General features: G+C 43.0%; 1 protein-coding gene across 1 annotated transcript in view; it reads right to left on the bottom strand.

Moving 5' to 3' along the window:
• The window catches only part of PARP14 (poly(ADP-ribose) polymerase family member 14), a 50360-nt gene that overhangs the window by 35427 nt on the left and 4210 nt on the right, over window positions 1-10723 (bottom strand). Inside the window, exons 5-10 of the mRNA XM_077923472.1 lie at window positions 9568-9837; window positions 8225-8461; window positions 4509-6775; window positions 3659-3889; window positions 2846-3067; window positions 859-940 (exon numbers count right to left, since the gene is read on the bottom strand). Of these exons, the coding sequence (XP_077779598.1) occupies window positions 859-940; window positions 2846-3067; window positions 3659-3889; window positions 4509-6775; window positions 8225-8461; window positions 9568-9837 (3309 nt within the window). The remainder of the gene's footprint in view (window positions 1-858; window positions 941-2845; window positions 3068-3658; window positions 3890-4508; window positions 6776-8224; window positions 8462-9567; window positions 9838-10723) is intronic.

The following is a 10723-nucleotide window of genomic DNA, read 5'->3' as shown; positions in this document are numbered from 1 at the left end:
TTCATGTTAAATTTCTGTTTTGGGGGTTGTTTTTAAAAGTCTGGAACGGATTAATCTGTTTTGCATTACTTTCTATGGGAAAGCACGCCTTGGTTTTGGAATGCTTTGGTTTTGGAACAAACTTCCGGAACGGATTAAGTTTGAGAACCAAGGTACTACTGTACAGTGAAGGAAGAGGAGGTTGAAAGCATCCAGCCCCTGAGTTAAATAAAATCATTTTTATTTCTTTTGCTAGAATCCACACTGGGAAAAGATGGAGTTTTCCCAGTCCTGGGCATAAAATGGTATTAGTTTGAAGCAGAAGGTGGCTTCTCACAAATCATGCCATAGAAGAGAAAAGTGGAGGGGTGGATACCTAGCAAGACTCACTGCTACCTGAGTTTACTTCACACACTGCTTATTGGGACTAACTTCACCGCTAGAGTCATGGCCAGGATTCCAAAGAGCTGCTGTAGGTTCACACAAGATGCTTGTAGTAGCCCAGTGGAACCTGTGAGCTTTTCCTATTCTAAGGGCTATCCCACAACATATCACAAAAGTACTTTTTGAGCGTCCCATTTCAAAATGCAGTTTGTCACATGGCACACGGGATGAAAAATATGCACATACGACTAGCTCTGCTGCTATTTGGCTACTGGCCTATGTAGAGAGAATAAATATATACTGGCTCTTCTTCTCCCTTATTTTACATGAAAACCTTGATCTTCAAATGTTTTCTGCAGCTTTCCTCAGCTCTTCCAGCTTTTCTTCCTCATCAGGAGATTCCAGAATTCCCAATATTTCTGGGTCAAGCTCCAAATGTTTTGCTTTTTGTTTTTGCAGGGACTGGTGGGATTTTCTGAAAACAACAAGATTTACCTTGACCTAGCTGCTGGGAGCTGTCAGGTACTATATTTGTTTGGCTGGGATTCAGTCTGTTGTTTAATTCATCTGTAAATGCCTAGAGGAGGGGGGGAAATCCACAATAAAAACAGGCTAAAACTTCAAGCAGGCTTTTAGGGTTTCGTTACAATGAACACATTATCAGGAAAAGAGACAAGAAGGGTGCCACGTGGTATTTCTTCTGAAACATCACTGCCTTTGCAGTCATTCTGTTGAAATTATGAAGCTATGTTTACCTTTTAACTGTTTAGATGAGAGGTTTGAAAGAGTATCGGCACTGCCTCTAAAGTTTAAGTCTCTTTCATGAAGGTGGGTAGGACTCGGTGTGTGTGTTTAACATATTCATGTCATCTGCATGACTAGCAGAAGCAGAAATATTGTGCCAAATAAACATATACACATTTGATTACTCGCTATGAGTCACTGATGATCAGCTATGACAGCAACCTCAAGCCCTGCATGGATCAGCTCTTCTCAGGAGGGTAACCTTTCCCAGCAGGGCTTGAAATTACAGCAGGGCCTGCTTTCCGCATGACTTGGCTACACTCCACAGAGTTCCTGATCAGAAACTCCCATTTGGTGTCAAAATTCAAAAGGCATTGTATACAAGCCCCACTTGCCAAGGAACAATCAGGAGCACAACTATTCATTTGAAGCTGCATCTTTACCTGACATCAGGACAGGGGGTGGATGGGAGAAAGAGACTTCATAACAGGCAAAAAACCTGCTAGGATTAATTTACACCAGTGAGCCAGAGGTTCCTTTCCAGTGATTTATGGTGCAAAAGAACCAGCTTTTGTAAAGCAGAAAAGCTGTTTGCAAATACTACTCAAGCAAGACCCGCTTTTGACAATACACTAGACGTGGGCTGCATTCTTTTGTAGCATCTAACACTAAGCAGAGGGTATCAAATGGTCCAAATAAGCAAGTTGCATAGCTTCAGTGCCCATTTGTTTCACTTCCCAACCAATCCAGCACTGAGAAATAACTGACTGACATCAAATTTGCTATGCTTTCTGACAGCTGCCTCTGCCAACCTGGTGTTGTCCAGATGTTCTGAACTACAGCTCCAATCAGTTGTGGTCCAAAATATCTGAAGGGCACCAGTTGACAAAGGCTATCCTGCAGTTTAAGTGAAATTCTCCTTCCATCTATTTTCCTAGGACTAGAGTCGCTCATGTGCTGTTCTTCAGATGTTATTGGACTACAACTCTCATCATCCCTAACCATTGGTCATGATGGCTGGGGCTGATGGGAGTTGGAGTCCAACAACATCATGAGGACACTGCATTGGTCTAAAGAGAAGAAGCCACAAAAAACACATTTGGTGGGCAGGGGGCCACATTTCTATGCGGCACTTGACTATTTGCGATCTAGCCTATATCACCTAGTTGAGAAAAGTAGAACAGGTAGGATGATGTTAGGGATATCATCAAACTGGAAGAGGATTTTTTCTTGCACTGATGCAGTACAGTGATACCATGGGTTACATACGCTTCAGGTTACAGACACTTCAGGTTACAAACTCCGCAAACCCAGAAATAGTGCTTCAGGCTAAGAACTTTGCTTCAGGATAAGAACAGAAATCGTGCTCGGGCGGCGCAGCAACAGCAGGAGGCCCCATTAGCTAAAGTGGTACCTCAGGTTAAGAACAGTTTCAGGTTAAGAACGGACCTCTGGAAGGAATTAAGTACTTAACCTGAGGTACTACTGTAATTTCATTGATGCAGATTGTCCCAGGCAGCTTTTCTGCCTCATTGTCCGTGTGTCAATGTACAATATAGGAGCAAGATAACAAATTGGCCATACAATAAGGAAAAGATTCATATTTTGAGGGACATGCTAGATCTGATTTTTTGGGGGGGAGAGAGACTGCTCCTGTAACACTTAGGATCTTCTAAAGCTATCTTTAATATCAAATAGTTGTCTTTAACAAAAGGGATGCTGCAAAAGAGATAGTTACCTTGATGGTATCTGTATCACTCGGATGCAGAACAAAATGAACTTCTTTAAGAGAGCGGGGATTCGCTTTCCGACTGAATTTGAACACCTCGTCGAACATTGCTTTAGCAACAAACTGCTTGGGAAATAGTAGGTTACCCGTCCCAATGGCTGGGATCGCGATGGAATTCAGAGAAAGCTGCTCAGTGGTTTCCAGACATTCTTCAACAATATCTCCCAGGATCTGGAAGCCGGAAAAGGAAACATTTTAGAACCTGCAGTTTAAGCGTTTCTTGACAAGTAGCATCTTCTAGATATCTGCCATTAAATGGTTCCCAAGACAAATCAAATTAGTTGTATGGATGCAACTCTTTCCAAGACAGCCAGCACAGCTGAATTAATCCAGATAAAAGGAAATGCGTGTGAGTTGAATAGGTCGGTGCTGAATTTCCCCAAACCAGCAAGATGAAAAACATCTAAATCTGGATGGGCCGAAGGCAGCTATTCAACTGAAATTGGAGCATAACGCATCTCCGGTCAGTTTTTCTGAACACTTGACTAGTGGAAGCTGGTCCATTGGGGGAAATGGCGGTAGTGCCCTCCAACCTCAGTCTGCTTGCAGCCAGCTCCCCACCTGCCTGCCTTCTCCCTCACAAGCAACCCCTAGTGCCACCACCTTACAGTTTCCCCCTCTTCAGCCTTAGTGCTGCCCTTGTAGAACCCAGCAGACAGGAGGGTGGGCTCGGCCTGCCATTGACTCCAGCTCCACTTTCTGTCAGCTTGCCCACATTCTGCCCCAGTCACCACTGCATTGGGCGGTAGTATAAAGCCATACCTTAGATTTTTTACCCTGATTCCAAGAAGGCAAATGGGCATGCAGCACATGAAAGCAACCCAGAGCATAGCCATTTGTTTTCAACACACATCCCTCTTTAATGTCCTTTCCTTGGCCTTCTTTAGTCAATTGCTCCTGGAGTTCCATTCCTGCTCGGGCAAGCAGAGCCTTGGAGAGCGGGCCTTTGTCCAGCTGCAGGTCTCTGGAAACGCTGTTGACAATTACATTCGCCTAAAAAAAGAAAAGGGAAAAAGACAAGCCAGGAATAGCACATGATGGCAGGGGACACCAGCCCAGCCCTCGTTGCCAACGCCACCAGAGTGACCCCACCCCCAACACAGCAAAGCGAGGTCTGCTTATCTGCCTGCCCGCCTGTGCAGAGATGGAAAACCTGCAAACCCTCCAGATGTTCTTAGACTTCCAACACAGAGGGGAAATGTTAGAAGTTGCAAAGAGTTCTACCAGCTTTAACTATCATTAAGAACTGACACACTCAAAATCAAGAAGTTGCAAAAGCCATTAACTATTGTAGGGGATGGGAAAGAAGACATTTGTGGAGATTCTGTAATTTTACTCTGTGGCACCTAGGCCAATAATGGTGTAAGCAAGCTTCAATTCATACATATTGCAGTACAGACACATTGCTACTATGCAGGGTCACTAAGAGCAGAAGAGTCCCTTCCAACTTCACAATTTTTGAGTCTATGATTCTATAATCTCCTTTGTTTTTTCACCTTTGTGCTTTTCTAACTAACTGCACTGAAGCAGATTTTATTTTAATTGCATTGACCATTTAGTCCACTCTACACTACTTAAAAAGGAGTTTGAAAAAACTGCAGCAGCAACTTACTGTGGAGTCTTCAATTCCCTTTTTCTGTAGTACTATTTTCACACCTTCAGCCGTAGTTATTTCTTGAGGTTCTTTCCTACTCTTTGTAGCGTGGCTCTTAGTTTTGGAGGTTAAGGAAGACTTAGATGGGGGCAGTGTGTCTGTGAATATTTCATTCAAAGCTTCTGACAGTGCTCGAACAGTATTTTCATTAGAGTCCACAAGGAGTATCTCTTTTAGGCAGCCACTCCCAGAGGTTTCTTCCAAGTGTTCCTTAATGGATGTTACAATGGTATGGGCACACTCGTCTAATGGAAATCCAAAAATCCCAGAGCTTATGGCAGGGATGGCTATAGAGCGATGGCTATATGTTTCTGCCAGGGTTAAGCTTTGCTTCACGGCTTCCTTTAACTGTTGGGTACATTTCTCTTTTTCTGAACTGTTCCACCTTGGCCCAACTGCATGGATCAATTCTTTACATGGAAGATTCCAAGCACGTGTTCTAACTGCACGGCCAGGCTTCAAACATCCATACTTCCTGACTAGGTCGTCGCACTCACTTTGCAGCTGTGGGCCGGCCGCTTTTAGCAGCGCATATGCAAGGCCACCAATGTGCTTCAGGTCTTCATTGGATGCATTGACCACAACATCAACCGAGTAACGGGTCAAGTCACCCTTATGAACTGCTACTACGATGCCACCTTCTAGCTTAACTTCGCAGCTTGGCAGTCTCTTTTCTTCAGGTCTATTCATATCTCCGCCCTCCTCTTCACTTTCTTCCAAGCTTTCCTGAATCCTGATCAAACAGTTAAATTGTTGTTTGGCACCAGCAACATATAAATGTTCTTGTTCCTTGAAGAATTCTTTGGCTCCTGGTTTATCTATTACCATTTTAGTACAATACAGAGAGGACAGGGTGTTTTGAAAGAGCTCAAGTCCCTTCAGGACTTCTACCCGGGGTCCTTCCAGCGAAATCAGCCTGCGATTTGCCTGCGTGCCAAAACGTATTGTTATGCCTTGCTGCTCCAATTTAAGCCAACTATTACGCTTCTCCTCTTCCACATACATTGTAACTGCTGTAGATTTAGTCCTGATGGTTTTTTGTATTTTTGTGTTTCTGTCAACAAAATCAAAGATCTTCTGATAGGCAGTGCCTACATCTTCGAAATAGCCTGCAATCACTATTTGATCCTCCATCTCCTGAATTCTGATGGTTTCACTTGAACAATTATTCAGTTGTACAATCTTGCACAAACTGTTGGCCAGTTCTTTCCACTCTCTCTTTCTGAGAATCAAGTTGTCCTCCAGTTCAACACATTTGCAGGTCAGCTTCGTCTTCATTTCTTCCTCAGCTCGTTGAAGGTCCTGGCGAGCTGCCCCAATCAGTAGAACCGCCTTCTCCTCAAGCTCATAGAATGCATTGATCTTTTTGGACCAAAATAAGTGTTGTGATAGATGTTCATTATCTACATGTTGCATAAAAAGAAGAATGTAAGGATGAACATCAACATATCGTTGCTCCATGCGGGATATCCTTTCAAAAATTTCGCTTTTTATTTTAAAAACTTCAGCAGCTACACCATGCAGTGTTATAAGCCCTCTGGAAGCATCATATGCAATCTTTAGATCTGGGTACTCCATGTGGATACTATCCTGTAGTCCAGCATTGTTTAAAATAGTGTATTTTCCAGCAACAACAGGAACAGTTGCCTCTATTGTTTGCTTCTCTCTTTCAATCTTTTTAGCAGCTTTTTCAATGAGCACCTGCATTTCCTCCTCCAAGCACCTGACAGCTTCTGGTGCCCCAACCAAGACAACTATCCCCTTTGCAATATCGGGCAAGATCCAAATGTCATCTTTTACTATGTTATTTCTTATGGCTTCCCAGATTTCAGCATTCAGTACACACTTGGCAACCTTCTGCTTGGACAGGAACTGTGTCAAACGGGTAGAAACATTTTCTTGCCAGGTCTTGACCAGGAAGCTTTTCTGCTTAGATAAGGCAAGAGAAGGGCACAGGGTAATTTCTGGGTGTGAACAATACCTAGCAGGCCACTCAACCTCACAATAGCAACCTGCCATTGCATGGCTGATTTCCTGAAGTCCCTGTGGATTCTGCTGTAAAAATTGCCAGTGGTAGGGATCTATTGGCAGTCCAATTGGGTCCGGCATCCTAATTTGTGATCTATCTTTCCCGTAGAGAGCTGCTCCCAAAGAGGCATAGTATGGATGGACAAGAACTGGCACGCTGTTAAAAGAATGCTTCCTCTTCAAGATGGTAGTTACATCTTTAAAAAAGAGAGAAAGAAGAGACACAACTACCATAAATACAACATGATCAAGTCCAGATTAGCGTGCAACTCCCTCCACGTAACCCAACACTTACTGCTCTGCACTGCATAGCCCCCTCCACACCACATTAGACTTGGACACAGTTCAATATTGTAATCTAATCGTCACCCCACATGGCCAGTGAGTTTCTCTTCCCTCCTTCAGATGCCAAGCCTGCTCAGGATCACTTCCAGTTGCCTTCCCTGTGACCATTTCACTTTCTGGAAGAGTTTCTGATTTCTGTCAGAAAGGGTCAAATATCCACCTGCTTGTTCCTTCAGCCACACCTAGTTGTGTCAGTACACCACTCCAGCCTGCTTTCCTCCACCAGCCCTGCCAACACCCTCATCACTATTGCTTTCAAATTTCCTACTTTCTCCAGGTTCTCTCAAACTAAAACTGGTGCAGTTTCCAAAGCAGAGGGTTGTATTTTGTTTTGTGCCCCCGCTTTGCAATCAAAACGACAACACTCAAGACTAAACTCAAGGAATGAGCTGCGTTTCTCCTAATACATCAGTTCCACAAACAAATACAGTATAGCCTAGGATAAATTATTACAATACAATCCTAGGTATGTTTACTTAGAAGCGTTCAATAGGGCTTAGTGGCTTTTGCATGGACAGGCCATCTTGGCAACTCTGGCTGTTTTCCTATATTATATTCAGCAGAGACCTAGAACAGCCTTTCAAACCTCATTGCAAAAGAGGTTAGAGAAACAACTGTGGCTTATTTGCTCATGAGAGAAAATTCATGAAACAAACCATGGCTTAGTGAGATGCATAACCACAGCCAATGTCAGCTTGGCAAACTTTTCTCTTCTAAGAATTACAAAAACAACAGAAAGACCCACAAATATGAAAATATACTGTACCTTCAATGTGCTAAAGTATTTATTTTATTTGTTCATACCATGACATTATTAATAGGCTTTTATATACAAGAAAGCTGCTCAATTAAGAGACTTATTCTGCCGTTGATGCACATGAGCAATTTGTTGAACATACTCTTCCCAAAATTTTAAGATTATTGGGTCATATGTGAAAATGACTTATTCATAAAAACAGATCCGTAACCAGTTGTTCCATGGTGTGTTGTTAATTGTCCCATTTGCATTAATGTTTATTTACTTTTTCATAAGCTTATTGAATACATTACAAGTATATTTTCATATTTATTTTTTTCTGATGTTTGTATTTTGGTACTTAGGGACTCTTGCTGCATATTGTACTTCATTCTCTTCCCAAAAGTCAGAAAGATAGGCAAGTTGATGTTTTCTTGTTCTTCCTACCTTCTCTGCCTACAAGCCACCTGATTACCACCAAAATACATTGATCACAATGATTATTACCCTGCTTTTTGCAATAATCCAGGATTATGAGCCCACCTTATCTCATAGTACAAATTACCTTTGCTATCCTGAAAAGTAACCACAGCTGAATTCTCTTCCTGAAGGTAGTTGACATCTGACACTGGTCCGCCTCCATGCTTCTTGCTTTCAAAATAGACACTGATGAAGTCCTGAGAGATGCGAGGCGGGATGTCTTCTACCAGAATGCTTTTCGTCACCTCCAGAGAATGTGCAGAAAAGTGTAATTGCTTAGCCCTATGGTACTGATTGAAGTCTTTGATAAATTGGTCTATTTCTAAAAGAGAATTTAAAGAAATAGCAGTAAGCAACACAATTAACTATGTGTGCTGAGTATTCACCAAGCTGCCCCAAGGTGCAGTCACTCACATCTTCAATCTATTCCCATTATTTCTCTCCACTGCACAGGATTTCACCTTGTCTTCCCCATCTCCTCTTCTTGTATCTCATTCCAGTTCCAAATTCACATCCCCAAGGAACAATTCTGATTAGGCTCACTATATCTTCCTTCAATTACCCTTCTATTCATATGGCCAGGATGACTATAGCAACAGAACCTTTCCCTCCTCTGCTGCCTTTGTGATGGCAAAATTAATGCAATACAAAAGAAAGACTATGTGTCTTCTTGATATACCCAGTATGGCACAACTCTTTGTCATACAGACAGGACAATCTAGAGTTGCCAAGCAAACACATGCATTCAGAAGCATCACACCAAGAGCTGCAACGTTCAACCAATGCATCGGTGAGATCAAGGGTGGGGAACATTTGGCCCTTCAGATGTTGCTCAGCCCCAGCAAGCATGTACAACAGCCAGGGATGATGGGAACTGTAGTTCCGCAACATCTACGGGGCTAAAAGCTTGGCAGGCCTGGGCTAAACACAATTTTTTTAAGCTTTCGAACAGACAAAAAGGTGCACTGGTGCATTAGGCGGTGCTAGATAAATTCTAGGATGTTATTTTTAATACAAGCATTTCTAAACATGGCAGGTGGCAAGCACTGTCTCATGAGGGAACCCGCATATTTGAACGAAGCAAAGGTTTTAGACATTTGCTGAATTTCAGAAGGGGTACTCTCAAGGGCTTGCCATTACCAGAGCCCCATCACTTCAGCTAGGGATAGGGAACCTGTGGCCCTCCAGATATTACTGGACTGCAGCTCCCATCATCCCTGGCTGGGGCTGAAGGGACTTATAGAGACCAGCTACATCTAGAGGTCCACCTGTGCCCTATTCCTAAGTTAAACACTATGGGGCAAGTTCCAACAAGTTCAACGCTGAGTAGAAACCCGTTTTCCTTTCCTTTTCCAATTGCCTGGCTCCTTTAAAAGGGGGGTGGGGAGGAGACCTTATTTAGTACCTTTTATCCATTCTCTCTCTTACCTATAGGCTTGATGAAACTGAGTACAGCAGCACTGAGCTCCGGCAAAATTTCCACAGTGAAATCCTTGTCCGATTCTGATAAGCCACTGGTGTTTTCTACCAACAGAACTAGCATGCATTCTTCTACGGGCTCTTGCAAATCGTTCTGAACAACAGCGAGAGAAGCCGACATTTGTGACGCAGCTTGGGCAGTCTCCTGGTGGGGCTGTCTGACTTGAAGTGCAGTTTTATTTACTACGTGACTCTCTCTTTTCAAAACTTCCTGAGCATCTAGTTGGAAAGAAGCACAAAGAATAATGACAACTTCATATTCCAGATACCTGAACAAAACATCACCCACTAGAAAAACCTTATTATTCTGAACAGTGTCAGCATATTCCTAGTGTGTACACATTCTGTGTCTCCTCACACCATGCTCCTTCAGCTCAAGATCCCATTTCAAGCTTCTGGCCCAGCATGTGGAGAAAATATTTAAGGTGGTTATTGTATTTTCACACCCTCTCATCACCAAGGCTCACGGTAGGTGATGGTTTAAAATGGAGAATAAACACTTGCTTAATTTATTCATTATTCATACTAGCAGCCTGTTGAGCCCAGGACAGGTTACATAAAATATCAGTGTTGTTGTTATTACTATTATAATTTATTACCAGCCCTTCCACCTAAGATCTCAAGGCATATCACAACAACTGAAATACAGTACAGTTGTGCCTTGGTTTTCGAACAGCTTAGTTCTCGAACATTTTGGCTCCCAAACGCCGCAAACCCGGAAGTGACTGTTCCGGAACGGATTCTGTTCGACTTCCAAGGTACGAATGTATTAAAAACAACTGAAAATAAAGTGAGTCCTCCAAATATACATCTCAAGTGTCAAAGGCCAGGGTAAAAAAGTGAATCTTCAGCATTTGCCAGAATGGTGGTGCCGGATACAGCTCTGTGGGGAGTTCAACAACTTAGGGGCCACCACCGAGAATGCCCTCTCCCAGGCCACCACTTCTGGCGTGAAATTCTGAGGGTGGTAGAACAACCAGGAGGTTTCCCTTTGTCAAATTTAGCGCCCAATAGGGTCTGTAGGGAAGGAGGCAGTCTTTCAGGTATCTGAGGACCAAGTCTTTTAGGGCTTTAAACACTAACACCTTGAACTGAACCCAGAAAT

Source organism: Podarcis muralis, chromosome 1 (genome assembly GCF_964188315.1).
Source record: "Podarcis muralis chromosome 1, rPodMur119.hap1.1, whole genome shotgun sequence".
NCBI classification, from domain to species: domain Eukaryota; kingdom Metazoa; phylum Chordata; class Lepidosauria; order Squamata; family Lacertidae; genus Podarcis; species Podarcis muralis.
The sequence above is the reverse complement of the archived record's forward strand: the minus strand, read 5'-3'. Positions and strand labels throughout refer to the sequence as shown.